Below are 21,445 nucleotides of genomic sequence, written 5' to 3' on the forward strand. Positions count from 1 at the left end.
TTGCAAAAGGAGGATCTACTAAATATTAATGTCACTTTTCTGGTGAGGTGCCCATACTTATGCACCTGTCAAATTTTGTTTGAATGCAGATTGCACATTTTCTGTTAGTACAATAAACCTCATTTCAAGGCAGAAACATTACTGTGTCCAACAGTTATTACATAGATCAAACTGAAATAGCTGTTGCAAAAACACCAATTTATATAAAACATTAAGCTTAAGATTAATAGGGGTGCCCAAACTTTTTCATATAACTGTATATGACTGACATGTTTCTATCTAATCTATGTGTGATGTTCTATTCTTTCTGTTCTAAATTGTCGGGTACCGATGTTATAACTGTATGCGGCTGATGAATTGCTGGCTTTTTTTAAAGAGACGGGTGCGTGAAAATCGGAGGGCACTAGTGTGTACCGAGTGCCCTGCTATGCTTTTCATGCACCCTCCTATATTTCCTGCCTGCCTGTCTGCCTATATATCCTGCCTGCTTGCCTGACATGTTTCATTGAGCACTGGTCCCATCGATTTGGGCAATTTTTGACCTTCTGCAGACCGCTGGGGGGGACCGCCAGAAAAATGCTCGAGTTTCCCATAGACTTACATTGGGCTCGTTGCTCGGGTAAAGCACCCGAGTATCAAGATGTGCTCGGCCCGAGCTTCGAGCACCCGAGCATTTTTGTGCTCGATCAACACTAATGCTGACCAAATACTGAGGAAATTCTCATCTAAAACACTGATGAAAATCTGGTTTAAATCCTTAATTTATCCTCTAAAATCAGTTCAAACATTAGAGCGAGGACAAGAAATAACTCCTGGCATTAGTGCTGCTGCAGGGTTTATCACCAGTCTTTACCAGTACGGCTCTGTTTTGTTTAGCTTCCTGTGTATTCCTGTTTCAAAAGGAAAAAGAGGGCCCCCATTGATTTATTTGGGGGTCTGTCTGATTTTCAAATGGTCTTAGATTTTTAGAAAAGAAAAATAAAGTCCTGCATGTAGACCTTTTACATCTGTTCTAAAAATGAACAACAAACGGATTCTGCACGGTCCTCATATAAATCAATGGGACCCTTTTACTTACATTTGAAACAAGAAAGCACTTCCTTTATATTTGACTGGAAGAATAATGTAGCATGCAGTGCTATTCTTCCCATTAAATCTACAGTATAGATACTGAAATTTTGATGGACTCTGTTGTACAGTCATGGCTGAAAGTGTTGGCACCCTTGAAATTGTTCCAGAAAATGAAGTATTTCTCCGAGAAAATGATGGCAATTACAGACGTTTTGTTATACACGTTTATTTACTTTGTGAGTGTTAGAACAACACAGGAAAACTGAGAAAAAAGGTAAATTGGACATAATTTCACACAAAACCCCAAAAATGGGCCGGACTAAATTGTTGGCACCTTTCCAAAATTGTGGGTAACCAACTTTGTTTCAAGCATGTGATACTTGATGAAACTCACCTGTGGAAAGTAACAGGTGTGGGCAATATGAAAATCACACCTGAAACCAGATAAAAGGGGAGAAGTTGACTGAATCTTTGCATTTTGTGTCTGTGTGTGCCACACTAAGCAAAGAGAACAGAAAGAGAAGAGAACTGTCTGAGGACTTGATAAACCAAATTGTTGAACAATATCAACAATCTCAAGGTTACAAGTCTATCTCCAGAGATTTTGATGTTGCTTTGTCAATGGAGCGCAGCATAGCTATAGCTGTAGCTAACCTTCCTGGACGTGGACGGCAGAGAATAATTGATAAGAGGTTGCAACAGAGGATAATCAAGATGGTGGATAAGTAGCACTGTCCCTGCTAAAGAAAGCATCCTCATAACATGATGCTGCCCCCATCATGTTTGATGGTGGGGATGGTGTTTTCAGGGTGATGTGCTGTGTTTATTTTTAGCCATAGATAGCGTTTTGCATTTAGCCCAAAAACTTCTACTTTGCTCTCATCTGACCAGAGCAACTTCCTCCACATGCTAGCTGTGTCTACAACATGGCTTTTTCAAACTGCACATGGAACTTATGACTTGCTTTCAAAACTGGATTTCTTCTTGTCACTGTCATAAAGGCCAGATTTGTGGAGTATATGACAAATAGTTGCCCTGTTGAAATATTCTCCCACCTGTGCTGTGGATCTCTGCAGCTCCTCCAGAGTGACCATGGGACTCTTTCTCCATCTGCAGTTACTCCTTGCTTGGGATATCAGTTTAGGTGGACAGCGATGTCTTGGTAGGTTTGCAGTGGTGCCATACTCCTTTCATTTTTGGATGATGGATTGAACAGTGCTCCATGAGATGTTCAGAGCCTGGGCTATTTTTTTTAAAACCTAACCCTGCTTTACTTTTCTCCACAACTTTATCCCTGACTTGTCTGGTGTATTCCTTGATTTTCATGATGCTGTTTGATCCCTACTATTCTCAAACAGACCTCTGATGCCTTCACAGAACAGCTTTAGTTATTCAGGGTATGAATGCCTTTTCAATTCACTCTATATATATATATATATATATATATATATATATATATATATATATGTATATATATATATATATATATATATATATATATATATATATATACACACTACCGTTCAAAAGTTTGGGGTCACCCAGACAATTTTGTGTTTTCCATGAAAACTCATACTTTTATTTATCAAATGAGTTGCAAAATGAATAGAAAATATAGTCCAGACATTGACAAGGTTAGAAATAATGATTTTTATTTGAAAGAATAATTTTCTCCTTCAAACTTTGCTTTCGTCAAAGAATGCTACTTTTGCAGCAATTCCAGCATTGCAGACCTTTGGCATTCTAGCTGTTAATTTGCCGAGGTAATCTTGAGAAATTTCCCCCCATGCTTCCTGAAGCCCCTCCACAAGTTGGATTGGCTTGATGGGCACTTTTTGCGTACCATACGGTCAAGCTGCTCCCACAACAGCTCAATGGGGTTGAGATCTGGTGACTGCACTGGCCACTCCATTACAGATAGAATATCAGCTGCCTGCTTCTTCCCTAAATAGTTCATGCATAATTTGGAGGTGTGCTTTGGGTCATTGTCCTGTTGTAGGATGAAATTGGCTCCAATCAAGCGCTGTCCACAAGGTATGGCATGGCGTTGCAAAATGGAGTGATAGCCTTCCTTATTCAAAATCCCATTTACCTTGTACAAATCTCCCACTTTACCAGCACCAAAGCAACCCCAGACCATCACATTACCTCCACCATGCTTGACAGATGGCGTCAGGCACTCTTCCAGCATCTTTTCAGTTGTTCTGTGTCTCACAAAAGTTCTTCTGTGTGATCCAAACACCTCAAACTTTGATTCGTCTGTCAATAAAACTTTTTTCCAATCTTCCTCTGTCCAATGTCTGTGTTCTTTTGCCCATAATAATCTTTTCCTTTTATTAGCCAGTCTCAGATATGGCTTTTTCTTTGCCACTTTGCCCTGAAGGCCAGCATCCCGGAGTCACCTCTTCATTGTAGACGTTGACACTGGCGTTTTGCGTGTACTATTTAATGAAGCTGCCAGTTGAGGAGCTGTGAGGCGTCAATTTCTCAAACTAGAGACTCTAATGTACTTGTCTTGTTGCTCAGTTGTGCAGTGGGGCCTCCCATTTCTCTTTCTACTCTGGTTAGAGCCTGTTTGTGCTCTCCTCTGAAGGGAGTAGTACACACCGTTGTAGGAAATCTTCAGTTTCTTGGCAATTTCTCGCATGGAATAGTCTTCATTTCTAAGAACAAGAATAGACTGTCGAGTTTCACATGAAAGTTCTTTTTCTGGCCATTTTGAGAGTTTTATAGAACAAACAAATGTAATGATCCAGATTCTCAACTAGCTTAAAGTAAGGTCAATTTTATAGCTTCTCAAATCAGCCAAACCATTTTCAGCTCGGCTAACATACTTGAGCAAGGGTTTTCTAGGGTTTTTTAAACAGTGGCCATAGTCTAGATGATGTCTAGGCATCCATCCACCATAGGGAGTGAGCTATTTAAAAAGATCAGATAGAACATACACCGCTCAAAAAAATAAAGGGAACACTTAAACAGAACATAACTCCAAGTAAATCAAACTTCTGTGAAATCAAACTGTCCACTTAGGAAGCAACACTGATTGACAATCAATTTCACATGCTGTTGTGCAAATGGAATAGACAGTAGATGGAGATTATTGGTAATTATCAAGACACACTCAATAAAGGAGTGGTTCTGCATGTGGGGACCACAGACCACATCTCAGTACCAATGCTTTCTGGCTGATGTTTTGGTCACTTTGAATGTTGGTTGTGCTTTCACACTCGTGGTAGCATGAGACGGACTCTACAACCCACAGAAGTTGCTCAGGTAGTGCAACTCATCCAGGATGGCACATCAATGCGAGCTGTGGCAAGAAGGTTTGCTGTGTCTGTCAGCATAGTGTCCAGAGGCTGGAGGCGCTACCAGGAGACAGGACAGGCAGAACCACTACCTCCGTCTTTGTACAAGGAGGAACAGGAGGAGCACTGCCAGAGCCCTGTAAAATGACCTCCAGCAGGCCACAAATGTGCATATGTCTGCCCAAACGGTTAGAAACCAACTCCATAAAGGTGATATGAGGGCCCGACGTCCACAGATGGGGGTTGTGCTCAAAGCCAAACACCGTGCAGGACGCTTGCCATTTGCCACAGAACACCAGGATTGGCAAAGTCGCCACTGGCGCCCTGTGCTCTTGACAAATGAAAGCAGGTTCACACTGAGCACATGTGACAGACGTGACAGAGTCTGGAGACGCCGTGGAGAACTGTTTGCTGCCTGCAACATCCTTCAGCATGACCGGTTTGGCAGTGGGTCAGTAATGGTGTGGGTTGGCATTTCTTTGGAGGGCCGCACAGCCCTCCATGTGCTCGCCAAAGGTAGCCTGACTGCCATTAGGTACCGAGATGAGATCATCAGACCCCTTGTGAGACCATATGCTGGTGCAGTTGGCCCTGGGTTCCTCCTAACGCATTGTAGGGAGGTCATACAGGCACATGGAGGCCACACACAATACTGAGCCTCATTTTGATTTGTTTTAAGGACATTACATCAAAGTTGGATCAGCCTGTAGTGTGTTTTTCCACTTTAATTTTGGGGGTGTCTCCAAATCCAGGCCTCCATTGGTTAATAAATTTGATTTCGATTGATGATTTTTGTGTGATTTTGTTGCCAGCACATTTAACTTTGTACAGAACAAAGTATTCAATGAGAATATTTCATTCATTCAGATCTAGGATGTGTTATTTGAGTGTTCCCTTTATTTTTTTGAGCAGTGTATATATATATATATATATATATATATATATATATATATATATATTAATTAAAACACAGATATTTCTGATATTTAACATTTTTTCAATGGCTTATTTTTTTTCTTTAAGCATTATTTGTATCAGTAAGCTGATCATTTCAAAAGGATCGGTCTGACACCAAGTCTGGTCTATCTGGTCTATGTCTATTTCTCTGCTTCCCAGCCTACCCTCATTGTCTGTGAGCACACCACTTATGGTATGTGAACCACAGGATGAGTATCACTGGGATTGTCAGAGGATCTTGGCATCTCTGGCAGTCCATAAAGAATAGATGGAGTGAAGGCCAGTGTTTCATTCTAAAGGAGCATTTCAAAGCTTTGTTTTTAGTATCGATGGAAGTCCCAGCAGTCGGACCAGGACTGATCAGTAAGTTATCAGCTATCCCGTGGATAAATGATAACTTACCTAGTTACGACAACCCCTTTAACAGCACATAGGAGGCAGTAGAAGAGGGTAGGGTATTTTGAGAAGAATTAACTAATTCTGTAACTTTGAACTATGAGGTCTTATATGTACTTCACATTTATGATTTCAGCACATCCAACAATTTATGTGTTTTGCAGTCAAATCTTCCAAATATATTAACATTTTAAAGACAAAGGACTTCATTAATAGAAACACTTTTTTGTTGGATTAACAGTATAAAAAGTAATTGTGTATTATGGTTTCATTTTGTACTAATTATTACTTCTTTGTAGCCGAAAATTTTGTTGAACTTATCCTCTGAAATTCTTAATTGTCTATTACTTGCTAGTTTTTTAAAAAAAAGAAATAAAAGAATCATACAATAGAAGAAAAAGACAATTAATGGTATTCTAACAAATCTACTGTAGAAGCAGAACAATTGCTGTGAATACTTTTATTCAGCTATAATTTAGTGGAAAATATTAGACTTTTGTGAAATATTATCCTTTCGCCCTTGAGAACAGATTTTAGTGAGGGTTAGTTTGCTTTCACTTATGTTGGAGACAAAATGTGGCTTTTGGTTCAAGATCTGAAAAATCTAAATCAACGCAAAGAAAACGATATGATATTAACCAAGAATCTGTAATTTGTTACTGTAGCTTGTCTCTGGCCTTGATGGGTATCTGTGACGCCTCTTACTCGAAAAGCCCTTTTCTTTACCCTGGGAGATGGGGGACTCGGAGTCGGGTCCTGTGATGGAGAGATGGGGTGCAGCCGTAGCCCGGACCCGACCCGTGCTCAGGGCCGTCACATTAAAAGGATGGTGTGGGCTTATCCGGGTTGAGTGGCTGATTTACGACTACGCCACCTGTGGCACCTGGTGAAGGCCACCAGCGCCGCTGCAGTCTGCTGAGGCATGATGTTATGGCGGCCAAAGTTATTACTACTCCCCACAGGCAGAGCAAGGCCTCAGGGCAGAGAGACAGGATGGAGGGGGTAGTAGTAGAGGAGAACGGATGCCACGTCGCGTGGTGTGGCGCAGAATGAACAGTCCGGAGGCCATAGGGGTGAACTTCCAAGGCTTTACTCAGTTTAGAGTTGGCAGAAGGAAGGCGACTCCCTGCTCCCCGCGGAGTCCTGCGGTCACCAGGGACGGGGGTCCGACAACCTCCGAGTAAGTCCAGCATTCAATCGGGACCCTACACCAGAGTGTTCCTGAACTACAGACCGAATCCTTTCCTGTCCGTGTGTGTGTGAATAGGCCGGGTCTCCCTCTGAGCTCCTCTCAGAACAAGGGTACGGATGGCAGCTCCGCTCCGTCCGATACCCGGTGGGATCCTCGGGGCCTACCGGGCTTTCCCGACCAGGACATGACTCCCTCTGAATATATCAGCATGGCGAGGACAGGTGGCGTACACCGCTCCGTTTGCATCCTGCCTGGGATCCATTTGCTATGGAGCCACACTCTTAAGCTCAGGGCCTTCTTGGTCCTGGTCCTTGACCGGGTCGACACATTCCTTGTCTACAACCCTCCCCTCGTCCCAAGGCCGGGGTATGAGGGCTGTGTCCCCATCTGATGCAGGCCCACACAGGATCCGTGTTAGGGTGGGAGATCACAGTATCACTCAGCAATTGACAGCATAAAGACAGTCAATCAACAATCAAAGATCCAAGACCCAAGATGGCTTTTTATTAAATATCAAATTTAAAGTGTAACTAACTTGTAAGTCCTCCACCCTCACCCGCTAACTGGTTCCCCTAACTCTTGGTTCCCCAGTCTCCCTGTAACCAGGAGGGCAGCACCTAGTGCATACTAGCCCCCTCTGGTGGAGAAGTGTGGTGTTGGATGCAAAGGTTCGGTCACGACTATCACACTGTTCTTACCTCAGAGGAGGAACACTACACTCCATTAGAGAAGTGCAGCATCCCTGTGGCGGTCGAACCTTCAGGGGTGCCACATATCGATTACTTACTGCAGCTTCCCTATTCGCTTGATGTCTTTTGGCTGCTAACAGCAGTTTCCATATGGCCTTGATATATATTGTTCTATAGTAAAGTGTAGCTTGCCTTTGCCTTTATGGCCTTTATTTACTCACTCCAGCTTCCCTCTGGCTTTAATGTTTATTGATTACTAACTGCAGCTTCCTTCTGATCTTGATGGCTATTGGTTACTTACTGCACCTCTCCTCTGACCTCAAAGGGGTTTGCTGGTTTTCGAAAAACCCTATTCCCTGGCTGCAGTTGTTTTAAAAAACAAACAAACTGTGCTTTAAATAGTTTCTGGATTTAGAAAACCCTCCCTAGTTCCAGCGTCTCCACCACTGCTCATGGTGTCCGTTATTGTTTGTATCACTGGAGTCACGTCGACAGCACTGCAGCCAATAACTGAGCTCAGCGGCTCTGCCCGAGTTGACGGCAAGAGCCAGATAAAACTGATGTACTTACTTTGAAAATTCATACAAGAACACCTGTATCATCCTATTTCAAAGTTTAAAATCCCAGAGGAATTGACAGCTCCTCAACATCCCTTCTGCCTTCTGAGATCTTATAGTGTTCAGCAAAAGCTGCAGTTATACTGGGTGGGTGCAGACTTAAAGAGAAACTGTCAACAGGATTTAGCACTATAAAGGAATGCATGGCCATAATGGCACTGTGATGCTGATTAATCTGATTTGTGCTGTGAAGGCATCCGATTAGTGGTTGTTGAATAATCATGCTCTAAAGTTTTCATCTAATGACGTCTTCTGTGCATCGGGGCTGGCCTAGGGGTAGGGTCTTCTTCTGATTCTCTGCCCCTCAACTAGCCTCCTCTGTTTCTTTTACAGGTCACTGATTATTCAGTGAGCTGCCTCCATTTTGAAATTGCGCACCGCCATCATTGGCCAAAACACGTTTTCCTATGTGCTTTTAGCTGACTTGCTGTAGGTTTGGGGAATAAAGTAGCCAACTTGGATGTTTTTCTTTGTAAAAATAAAAAGGCTTCCATCTTGCTACCCTACCTTAAAAGACAGATACATGAAGAATGCAGAGATTGTTGTCACATGCAGTTCACAACCAGTACTTGCCATAAATGCCTCCATCTCCTTCAGTGTTGCTGTAGGCATCATGGTAGTCTCCTAGAAAAATGTTCTTGTCTTTTTTATCAATTTTTTTAGGGATGTCCAGTTCTAGGTAATGTCAGTGTTGTGCCAAATTAAAGCTTCTTGATGATAGTCTTCACGTGGTTAATGGAATAGTAGTGCCTTGGAATTTTTTTTACCCCTCTACTGACTGATAACTTCAGCAATAATATCCCTTCGATGTGTTGACAGCTGGTTATAGACCATGGCTTTTGATTTAGTTTAGTTATTTTTATTTTCCTATCCCCCTCAAAATGATTTCCGTTTGTTTCTCAATGGATTTTCAGAGATTATTGGAACATTATAGGTGGAAAAAGTTCTGAAATTATTCTTCTCAGTATTTTATATGCCAAACACCTGGCATTATATCAGGGGTGTGTAAACTTTTTATATCCACTATATATAATAATGCATGGTGCTTGTATTGTGGAATCTTGCGACAGATCAGCTTTAAAGGGAATCTATCAATAGAATCAAACCTCCTAAGCTGTCTATATGGGTATATAGGTCATAGAATGTTGAATAAAATGATACCTTAATATATGAGATCTAATGTTTTATTACAGAGAAATCCACCTTTTTCTTATATTTAAATGAGCTGTTCAGAACTATGGGTCAGACTCTGATCTATAGGAAAATCTGCCTCCAGAGATTATTGTAAATGAAAGTTCCCAGTGTGATGTGTGATGGGCTACACTCAGCTTTCCTGATCTCACTGCAGAGCTGTGTGTGATTATACCTGACACATCTGCAGGCTCCTCTCCGCTTCCATCTCACAGGCAGACAGTGTTGCAATACAGCAGAGCTGTGAGAGCTACAGCAAATGTGTTTGTAAAGAGACTCACAAGAGTCTCTCACTGATAATGCCCTCTTTTATTAAAAATAAGCTCACATGGTCAGATCAGTTTCTGGCCCATAGTTCTTAACAGCTCATTTACATATGATAAAAACATCGATATCTCTGGAATAAGTAATTGGATCGCAGATATTAAGCTATCAATTTATTCTGATTCCTATGATCTTCATACCCATATACAGTACATGGCTTAGGAGGGTTGACCCTACTGACAGATTCCCTTTAATGTGTGGCTTGTTTTTTGGTTATGTTCTAAAGTCCCCTTCATGACCTTGAACTAACATATGATTCCTTATTTATGGCTTATATATCTAGTTTAATAAGACACAGAAATGAAGTAAATACTTTGAACAGATTTTCTTTCATTTCATGATGCAAAAATTATCTGTCTAATGACAAGATTATAGATATATTGCAGATTGATTGGAGTAACAACTAAAGAGAATCTGTGAGCTGAGTATTGCCGCTCGAGCTACAGACAGTATGAATTAGAGTCTGGCTGCATTATTGGAGCCATGTATATTTTCCTGTAAAACACTGCACTTAGTTGGAAAAGCTGGTGGAGATTATGGGCCTCTTTCATCAAGATGTTTAAATGGGCAAAATGTTTACACTGCTCAAAGTTGCATCAAAATATTTCAACTTTTGGTGTGTTTTACGCCAGTTGTGTCAGGGTGGGCAGAGCTGGGGTGGGACAGGTTGTGGCAGTGCTATGGTGGGACAGGGTGTGACAAAGCCTGTCCAGCAAATTCATAAAAATTGACGCCAATTTCAGTGCATAATTTACAACAGAAATGTACTCCAGTCCCTGACTGGAGAAACATTTCTCTTGAAGGCGCACACCAGTTTTAAGATGCACCTAATTCATAAGGTGGTGTGTGCATCTTAATGAATTAGACACCCCTTAATACTGTGCTGTCTTCTTTAAGTCTTGCCTTTCAAAACGCCAGTCTTAATTAATCTGGCACTATTTGTCTCGGCTGAATAGTTTGAAGCCGGTAGCTAGGAGTTTATCCCTACCCTAATCTTTTGACTACAAGGTTTCTCCATATATGCACACATATGGAAAAACGTGAATTTCTAGGGGAGCTGGGAAGGTGGAAGCCACCATGGACCTGCCTCAGACTAGTCAGCCAAGACACTTAGTCCCCAGCCGGATTTTCAAAGTATGTTTCCTCTGAAATTATGCTGCTGATTTTCTACATGTTTGTGTCCAGACGTTTTTACCATGCTACATTGCAACCTATGTGAAAATATTAGAAGAGCTATTAAAAGCACCACTGTACAGCCAATATAGCCATTTAAAGCTGGTATTGTTAATGTATCTATGACTTAATGCTAGTACTGTTACTGTATTTATACATTAATTAATGTTAGTACTGGTACTGTATTTATACATTAATTAATGCTAGTACTGGTACTGTATATATGAATTAATGCTGGTACTGTCACTGTATTTATGATTTAACACTAGTAATAGTACTGAGTCTATGGATTAAGACTGGTACTTTATCGATGAATTAATCCTAGTACTGTTAACATATTTATGAATTAACACTGGTTCTGGTACTGTATCTATGAATTAATACTGGTACTGTTACTGTATTTATGAATTAACACTAGTACTGATACTGTATCTATGAAGTAATGCTAGTACTGGTACTGTATCTATGAATTAATGTTAGTACTGTTGCAGCATCTAAGAATTAACACTAGTACTGTTACTGTATCTATGAATTAATACTAGTACTGGTACTATATCTAAGAATTAATGCTAGTACTGGTACAGTATCTATGAATTAATGCTAGTACAGGCACTGTATACACGAATTAATGCTGGTACTAGTACTGTATCTATGAATTAACGCTGGAACTATATCTATGATTTTATAATTATGGCTGATGTTACACATGCAATGCACCAAAGTCAGTATTGGAAGCATGCTCAATGGTTATAGAAGACCTTATGTACATCATGCAGATGCCTTCCTGGTCTGATTCAGTCCAGTTGTTTCAGTTCTGTAAGGCAACAGTCTGTCAGACATAGACAATTTATGTGTTATTTGAAAATGTAGCATTCAGAAAATGAAAGCAGATTAAAAGGTATTATTGTTTTAAAAAACTATTTACTGTACAAAAAAAGTATGAAACTTTTTAATATCGTTTTATGTATCAATTCATCACAGATTTCTATGCTTCTGAATGCTGTCAGTTAATCTTAGTTATCAATGGTATATTTTCAATATATATCATCATTTAATGACCTCTTGGACTCATACCTGTTTTCTGTATTAAGGGACCACCTTGTTACATCCCCTTCACAGTTTCAGCCTGGCCCCAGTTGCTCCAATGTAGCCGCCCTACAAGTGGTGGAACACCTTGTGTGGCCACTTCATTCTCTGGACAGTTGGGGTCCAGAGAATGAAAGCCGGAGGACAGCGATTACCAGTGGACAGAAGGGAAAAGACGTCGCAGCAATGACGCCCATCGCACCAGACGGTCCGGATTTGCATACAGTGCAGGAACAATTTAAAAGGATTTTTTTTGGCATACAGGGGGAGTCGGGATAATATACAACGTTGGGGAATGCAGCACAGGCGCTGATGATGGTGATGGTATTTGTTCATACAAGAAAAAACTGGTGACAGGTTCCCTTTAAGTGGATAAATATTCTAACAATGTGGCATCGCTTATTGAAATGAGAATACCCATTCATTTCGTTTTTTATCTACAAAAGAGTGATCTGCTGTAAAATCACATTGAACCTGGTGTTTCATATCATGTATTCGTATGGCACACTTTCGCAGCTGTCCGCAGCATCACACTTCATAATATGGCTTGGGGTGGGTGGACAGTGGAGAATACAGACAGAACCGGTTGCATATATATATATATATATATATATATATATATATATATATATACACTGCTCAAAAAATAAAGGGAACGCTTAAACAACAGAATATAACGCCAAGTAAATCAAACTTCTGTGAAATCAAACTGTCTACTTAGGAGGCAACACTGATTGACAATCAATTTCACATGCTGTTGTGCAGATGGGATAGACAATAGATGGAAATTATTGGCAATTATCAAGACACACTCAATAAAGGAGTGGTTCTGCAGGTGGGGACCACCGACCACATCTCAGTACCAATGCTTTCTGGCTGATGTTTTGGTCACTTTTGAATGTTGGTTGTGCTTTCACACTCGTGGTAGCATGAGACGGACTATGCAACCCACAGAAGTTGCTCAGGTAGTGCAGCTCATCCAGGATGGCACATCAATGAGAGCTGTGGCAAAAAGATTTGCTATGTCTGTCAGCCTAGTGTCCAGAGGCTGGAGGCGCTACCAGGAGACAGGCCAGTACACCAGGAGACGTGGAGGGGGCCGTAGGAGGGCAACAACCCAGCTGCAGGACCGCTACCTCTGCCTTTTTGCAAGGAGGAAGAGGAGGAGCACTGCCAGAGCTCTGCAAAATGACCTCCAGCAGGCCACAAATGTGCATATGTCTGCACAAATGGTTAGAAACCAACTCCATGAGGGTGGTATGAGGGCCCGACGTCCACAGATGGGGGTTGTGCTCACAGCCCAACACCGTGCAGGACGCTTGGCATTTGCCACAGAACACCAGGATTGGCAAAGTCGCCATTGACGCTCTGTGCTCTTCACAGATGAAAACAGGTTCACACTGAGCACATGTGACAGACGTGACAGAGTCTGGAGACGCCGTGGAGAGCGATCTGCTGCCTGCAACTTCCTTCAGCATGACCGGTTTGGCAGTGGGTCAGTAATGGTGTGGGGTGGCATTTCTTTGGAGGGCCGCACAGCCCTCCATGTGCTTGCCAGAGGTAGCCTGACTACCATTAAGTACCGAGATGAGATCCTCAGACCCCTTGTGAGACCATATGCTGGTGCGGTTGGCCCTGGGTTCCTCCTAATGCAGGACAATGCCAGACCTCATGTGGCTGGAGTGTGTCAGCAGTTCCTACAAGATGAATGCATTGAAGCTATGGACTGGCCCGCCTGTTCCCCAGGCCTGATGCCAATTGAGCACATCTGGGACATCATGTTTCGCTCCATCCACCAACGTCACGTTGCACCACAGACTGTCCAGGAGTTGGCGGATGCTTTAGTCCAGGTCTGGGATGAGATCCCACAGGAGACCATCCGCAACCTCATCAGGAGCATGCCCAGGCATTGTAGGGAGGGCATACAGGCACATGGAGGCCACACACAATACTGAGCCTCATTTTGACTTGTTTTAAGGACATTACATCAAAGTTGGATCAGCCTGTAGTGTGTTTTTCCACTTTAATTTTGGGGGTGACTCCAAATCCAGGTCTCTATTGGTTAATAAATTTGATTTCCATTGATGATTTTTGTGTGATTTTGTTGTCAGCACATTCAACTTTGTACAGAACAAAGTATTCAAGGAGAATATTTCATTCATTCAGATCTAGGATGTGTTATTTGAGTGTTCCCTTTATTTTTTGAGCAGTGTATATAAATGCATGTATGATTTCCTTTTTTCTATATTTTTCCCTACGGTTTTACTGTAACTAGATCTTTGCTGTTTCTTATGTTACAATGTAGTACACACCATAGACTATTTCCAGGGCAGAAAATCCCACTTTCCCTAATACCTGTGTGATGTTGACCTTATTTATTAGCTTCTAAAATGTAACCATCGACAATAAATGTAACGCGTAAATACCAAATGAAGCAAGCAAACATGAAATGCGTAATTGGCACTCATTTGCTTTTGGTTGTTTGTAAGTGATCCCCTAGAAGTTTACATGGTGTCCTTTATCCACAGAAAACACAGACAGTGATGATTTATGAATGTGCGAGGAACAAAGATCCGGAAAATGAAGAAACTAAGATGTAAAATACTGTTGCAGTGTACTAGAATGTGACATAACGGACTATAATGAGCAACTTTCTGTACATTATTATTATTATATAATAGTTCAGTCCAGTTTTTAGAGTATTAAGTCGTTTTAGGACAGTGGACCCATTAATGTGTTATTTTTACCCTAGGTCCTTCATTGAGTTTAGTATTCAAGACAGTTATAAAATAGAGATATGAGGTCAATAGTGAATGTTCCATGATATTATCAGATGAGTCACTGTAGTTCTATGCATAAAAAGACAAAATGCACATTAGTTTAGTTGGTAATGAAAAGACATCCCGGCTGGTTGAGAAATACTGGACTACATTTATAGCAGGCTACTGAGAGAGGTAGTGCTGGGGGAAGTAGCTGGCCGATATACAAGAGCTGATTGAGTCCGACATAAAGGGGCTTTTGTCTGCGAGCAGTCACCACTGACCCCAGCTCAGCCTACTAGACCATAAGCAACAGAGCAAGAGAAAGCCACCCCGGAATATATCCTCGAAGGCACATCAAACGTTCTCACACTTTATATGGAACAACACAATCGCTTAGTGAAAAAAAAATCATTTTAAATACTGGACATTTTTTATACCGAGAAGGAAAGTGCAGCTTTTTACTTGTGGCTAATTATTCCTCTAAAGCCAATTATTGTGACAAGTTACACTTCTTTCTCCACTAAAGCTATAATGATCCATTTTAATAATTTATGTATTTATGTTGCCGCCAATTAAGCCTGCCATCTGTAGTCAGGTTAAATAGTCAGGCTGAATTATTATTATTTTATTTATTTCTTCGTCTCGAAGAATCTTGAAATAAATAAGAAGTCTAATGGAAAATCTTGTCAGAGTGAATAACAGCACGGTTCATATATTCAGTTGTATGCAGCTATGCACATGCATCAGAAGATTAATTCTATATTAAAATAGCATAATACATTTCTGCATGTCAAGTGCCTATTTATTTCTTGCAGAATGCTGTTAAAGTCATGTGGGATCATATTCTCATTTATTATGGCAGCGGCTGTAATATTCTGCAGGTTCTCCAAGTCAATTCAGAGACAGTATGTGTCTCATTGATATTGGGCTACTTTTAAATAGGCCCCTTGTAAGCATATGTCTGCTGCATATGGCACTGGGGGCATGAACCAGAGTCTTAGAGAATTGGGTGGATTCTCATTAGCTTTGTGCGTTGACCTGAGATGTAAAGATACCGTAACTTATACAACTTACATGTTTATCATTTACTTTCCAGAAATAGAATGCACCGATTGCTCCGAAGAGAAGCAGAAGAGCCCCAGAGATAAGCACCACGGCCCCAATTCGGAGTAGACGGCCACTGTTGGATGGCTTCACTGTAATTGCTGTATAAGCCTGCAAGCAGAAGAAATACAGCCGCCATAAGTAACCATTCCATACGTTAAAATCACAAAATGACTTACAGACACCACTTATAGGGGGTGTCTACATATATATGATTTGTAATATAACTCTCAAATAATCTTCAAGAATGATATCAACAGAGAATCCCCAATGTTTTTCTTGGGTCACTACTCATATTATGTGCAAAAACAAGTTTAATGTATGGCTAATGAAATTTCCCAATTTACAAGATCTCTGATGTCTCAGTAAGGCTTTGTTCACAAGTCTGTTTGGGATCCAGTTATAAAAAAAGAGTAAAATGACAAAGGTTTCTAAATGTATCCACTCGTTGGATTTGATTAAAAATGGAAGCTTTGGTTTCTGTTTTGCGTCTGTGGACATCCGTTTTGCACAGATCCATTTTTCTGGAGGTGTCTCTGAACACCTCTGGTGCTATGGACATACACAATGCTAAAAAAAACAGATCCGTCTAACAAAGAGCATAACAGAAGACCATTTCCCATAAATTTTAATGTTAAGAAGAAAAAAAAAAAAAGTTTCCTTTCCGTCTGCTATTTTTTTGGTCAGAAAATAAAAGTTGTGCAGACTGTTTTTTGTCCATTCTAAAAACACAGATGGAATGGATGCAAAGTGTTGACATTTTAGGAAATTAAAACCCATTAATATGAATGGATTCTATAACTGAAAGTTTAATTTCCATTTTCATGTTCCCCAAACGGATCATAATAACGGAAATAGATGCAAAGACTAAACGCTTAATGCAAGATGGGGGATATACAGGATTCTCAGTCTCAGTCTCATTCACTGATAAGGGAAGCTTTTTATAATCAGAATTTAATAGTTTGAGAATCAACATGAATAAGGCTTCATCTTGAGGAACATGGAAATTTTGGGGAAAACTATCCCTGTGAATTGAAGGGTGTGACTGGGTCTGTGTGCAGCTCCATGCACTTGTCTGCATTGTGGATGGATACAGGAGCTGTCTGCCATTTAATATAGACTGTATCATTGGCTAAATGGACAAGTCACAAGTTTTGCACAAAAGTAAACTAGCACATCGACTAACAATTGCACAGTGTACTATTTGTGTGTGGACCATTGTGCACACGGATAGCACACTGACCAGAAATATATTCATCTGAACGGAGCCTTAAAGCTCATGGGCCTCCCCGATAACATCTTTTGACATGTTAATATGTAAAGTAAATTTATAATACACTTAATTAGGGATAACGTCATGGAACATGGGCTGGATTCACAAGTGCATATTTGGGTCAGATTTTGATTCTGCTCACCCCTAGTTGTATCTTGTCATAGTTAACCCTAATTTCAGAATTTGGCAGTGAATATAAAGGCAATTCCATATAGAGATAGCGTGTGGTTGCAGTATGAGGCACCCCAATGTGGTTCCCATAGAAGTGGTTTTTACAAAAAGAATCACTTTAGCAATTACCCTGATAGGAGTAGTGGTGCGGCTCCCTCATTTTCTATGATTGTTCCCATGCTGTCCTGATGCACAGTTTTATAATATACCATTGCTGTATAGGTCATGTTCCTGGATTTCCAATTATATGGACATAATAATCCTGCAAGGCTGCACTGAATACTGAAAGTTTGTCACATCGTGATACAGCTCCCAACTATTAATATTAATTCTGGTCACATTTCTAGTTATAATCACAATAGAAATAAATCTCCACAACTACAAGTTCATATTAATAGGAGGACGATATCCATACTAATCTTTGCAGCATGGCCAGGAAGGGATCTAATTAACCTTTCTATGGAGGTAAACAGAAATCAAACCCCAATCCTGAAGAAAACACCCATCAAAATCCTACTTTCTAGATGCAAACATTTTTCTCAACTTCTCTGTATGCCAGGCATATGGGGAAATGTGAATTTATAGCGGAAATGAATTGCTCTAACCTTTCCAAGTTTAGTTCTTATTCCATCACAATCCAAATCCCAAAGAACAGCGCCAGTAATTCATTCTCGTCATAGTGATTTCTGTGCAGATGCTGGCATATTATACATACATATCAGACCACTATGCATTCACAATCTTAACCTTACAGGCTGACCCAGGAGGAACAGTGAAGCTTTTGATATGTTTCAGTGAAACGATGACAACGCATGCTGAGACCTGTAGTTCCATAGCAACTGGAAAGATATAGGATATTTAAAGCTATTGTAAACCTGACAAAGGTGACAATAGAGGCCATGGGAGTAAAGAATCTCTGTTTTAAAATGGGATATCCTTTAAATAAACTTTCGTCCATTTTCTAACTTGGATGTAAATCTGATTTTCATTGTGGACTGGATAGCAGTTCAGTAAATCACATTTTTAGATAAGTTCTGAGAACATAAAGACAGTGTTATGAAGAAGTTGGGAGAGGTGCTGAATGTAGAGCTACTCACTGGAGGAAGGCACTGCTCCACATCCTCAGGTCCTGCTAGGGCTATAGGAACTTTCTCCGAAGTCTCTGCCATTGTGTACTGCTGATCCCAATCTGAGCCCCCAACCCAGCTGTACAACTTGTGCAGGACAGGAGAAAAATCATGTGACCATTGCATGTCAGTCAAAAGTGTAAGGAACACCTGCCCACCTAGCACTGGCCAAAAGCATCTCCTCCCCCCCCCCTAGTGCAGCATCCCGAGCATTCCTTCTTCAGTACCACCCTCCCTTTGTGGTCTTCCCTCACCTCCAGAATGCAGACACATACATGCTCAATTCTTCATTTTAGAACTCTAGAAAGTTTCCTCCCACATGTTTCTGAAAGTCAAAATATACAGTGCCAACTTTTCTGTCGTCTCTAGACAGCGGACCCATTCATTCACTTGTTCCTGCCCTTTAACAAACATAGCTTACAGTGAGAGACTACTGTTTATAAGGCAGCTCTTCAGCTGGAATAGGTAATATTTTACTAACAAAATAGAAGCATAAGAAACAAGCTCAAACATAGAGCTAGGGGGGCATTGCTAGGATCTTAAAAGATCAGGGGCCCAAGCCTCAAAGTATATGTCTCACCATATTAACACCCCTGACACTTAAAAGAAAATCTGTATATATATATAGTTATCGTATGCCAATGCTTCTACTATACCAGGTTTAAATATTACCTACATACAAAAATACACTAAACAAAGACCAATATTACCAAATTTACCACTGTGCAAGACCCAAATAATACCGCTATGCGATGACCATTAAATGATGAATCAATAATATTACCATAATTCTACAAAACACACTGTACAAAGACTAATATTTCCAACAATCCCTCTGTATATCTACACTTACATAATGACTGAACTGCATTAAATTATTCATAAATAAAAAAACAAAACAAAACAACACACTATTAAAAGACCCCATATAGTGGTAGATACCAGTCCTAATAACCACATAAGTTGTAGACATAATCTTATAGTACATATTTATACTTTGCTTTGATTATTATTTAGACTGCTCATATATCTTTGATAATTTTGTATTTTAGTATTAGCTTTATAAGTGTTATTCATAACAGGAATAACACAGGGCATTGTATCTGATACAGAGGTGTCTTTGTGTTAAGTTTTCTTTGCTACAGAAGGCATAGAAAGCTGGGTAGAATAGTTTCTTATGCAGCAGCTTCCATAATTTACGACTTTGTTATTACCAACTTATATTGTTTCTTCCTTAGGTAATGCAAAGCCATGCCCCTTTTCCTTATATCTGTGGTTGTAATAAAGACTTGTGACTGGACATCTGAGAGCAGACAAGCCTGGTACACAGACAGAAACTAGTTGTATGCTCTTGTCTCCAATCGATCGACTCCTTGATTTGATCAAAACTGGCAAATGTGTGAAACCTTTTGAGTTTCCCCTAAAACTTTCCATATAGGTTTCCACATCAATACCGACATGACGACCCCTCCCAGCCATGACTCACCTGCAGGGTTTATAAGAAAGACACATTTGACTTCCCACATTTCCAACACCGTCACCACCTATTCTCAACCTATAAAACTCCCCAAACTGCCTGCACCTGTGGCATGGAGCAGTAATCCCAATACTTGAAAAATGATATCATTACCACCTCCCCCCAAAAAATGCTACACTGCATGCCATATGGAGCGTGTCTCTAAAAATAATAATGTCTTATAAAAACTAATAATGACCCCACTGTGCTACCTAGAAAGTAATAATGACTATATGCTCCTTAGAAAGTTTTATAGCTCCAAGTATCCTCTTAAAGTAATGATGACCCCTGAGTGTCTCCTTAAATTAAGAATGCCCCTGAAAAAAAGTAATAATGCACAGTGTCCCTTTCAAAAATAAATGCCCCGATTTGCCCCTTAAAAACTAATAATGCCCCAACTTCCCCCATAAAAAGTTATAATGCCCACATTTGAACAAATAAAGTCAACACAGTATAACATCCTCCACAGCTTCCTACACAGTCTGATGTCTCCCACAGTTTCCTATATATAGTATGATGGATACATAGCCCTCATATACTGTAGTATGGCCTCACAGCTTAATATGCACTGTATGATGTTACCACAACTCTCTATATCCAGCAGGATGGCCACAACAGTTTCCTATATGCAGTATGATAATCCCCACAGATCCTTATATACAGTATGAGGCCCCCACAGCTCCCTATATGCAGAATAATGGCCCACCACAGCTCCCCATGTACAGTATGATGACTGCACAGCTCCCAATATACAGTGAGATGGCCCTATAGCTCCTTATTTATAGTATGATGCCCACTACATCTCCGTATATACAGTATGATGCCCACGACAGCTTCCTATATACAGTATGATGTCTGTCACAGCCCACTATATAGCATTTTGACCCCCAAAGCCTTCTATATGTAGTATGATGCCCCCCACAGCTCCCTATGTACAGTTTGATGGCCCCACAGCTTTTTATGTACAGTATGATGGCCCATATCTCCATATATTCAGAATGATGCCCACCACAACTCCCTATACACAGTATGATCCCGACAGCCCCTATACAAAATAGGATGCCACCACAGCTCCCTATATACAGTATGATGACCCCACATCTTCCTATACACAGTGATATGGTCCCACAGCTCCCTATATACAGTCTTATCTTTCCCACAGCTCACTATATACAGTATGATGCTCCACAGTACATTTTTAATAGTTCTATTAGACCTGATGTGTCTGGTATACTTGCTTTGAATATCATTGTCAGAATGGCTGCATAATCCTCTAGCTGGACTATAAAAGGCTCATTTTAATTAAAAGAGTGGAGAATCCTCGCAGTGCACAATGCGTGTGCTGGGGGGATTCATAAGTGCACATAGACATAGAGTGACTGTAGACTTTTCATTTTAGACCGGACAACCCCTTTAAGGCTATGTGCCCACGATGCAGAAATGCTCCGGATTTTTTCCTGAACGTTTCTGCATCTCCCTGGCAGAAAAAAA

At 40.6% G+C, this 21,445-nt stretch overlaps 1 protein-coding gene across 1 annotated transcript in view; it reads right to left on the reverse strand.

Moving 5' to 3' along the window:
• Positions 1–18,679, reverse strand: part of CNMD (chondromodulin) — a 112,848-nt gene extending 94,169 nt beyond the window's left edge. The window contains exons 1-2 of the mRNA XM_073663931.1: positions 18,409–18,679; positions 15,838–15,978 (exon numbers count right to left, since the gene is read on the reverse strand). Coding sequence (XP_073520032.1) covers positions 15,838–15,978; positions 18,409–18,564 — 297 coding nt within the window. The 5' untranslated portion in view covers positions 18,565–18,679. The remainder of the gene's footprint in view (positions 1–15,837; positions 15,979–18,408) is intronic.
• Positions 18,680–21,445: the final 2,766 nt, after the last annotated feature.

The sequence above is a fragment of the Phyllobates terribilis genome, unplaced genomic scaffold (genome assembly GCF_046119375.1).
Source record: "Phyllobates terribilis strain yellow unplaced genomic scaffold, ASM4611937v1 Scaffold_2__4_contigs__length_985480577, whole genome shotgun sequence".
In the NCBI taxonomy this organism is placed as follows: domain Eukaryota; kingdom Metazoa; phylum Chordata; class Amphibia; order Anura; family Dendrobatidae; genus Phyllobates; species Phyllobates terribilis.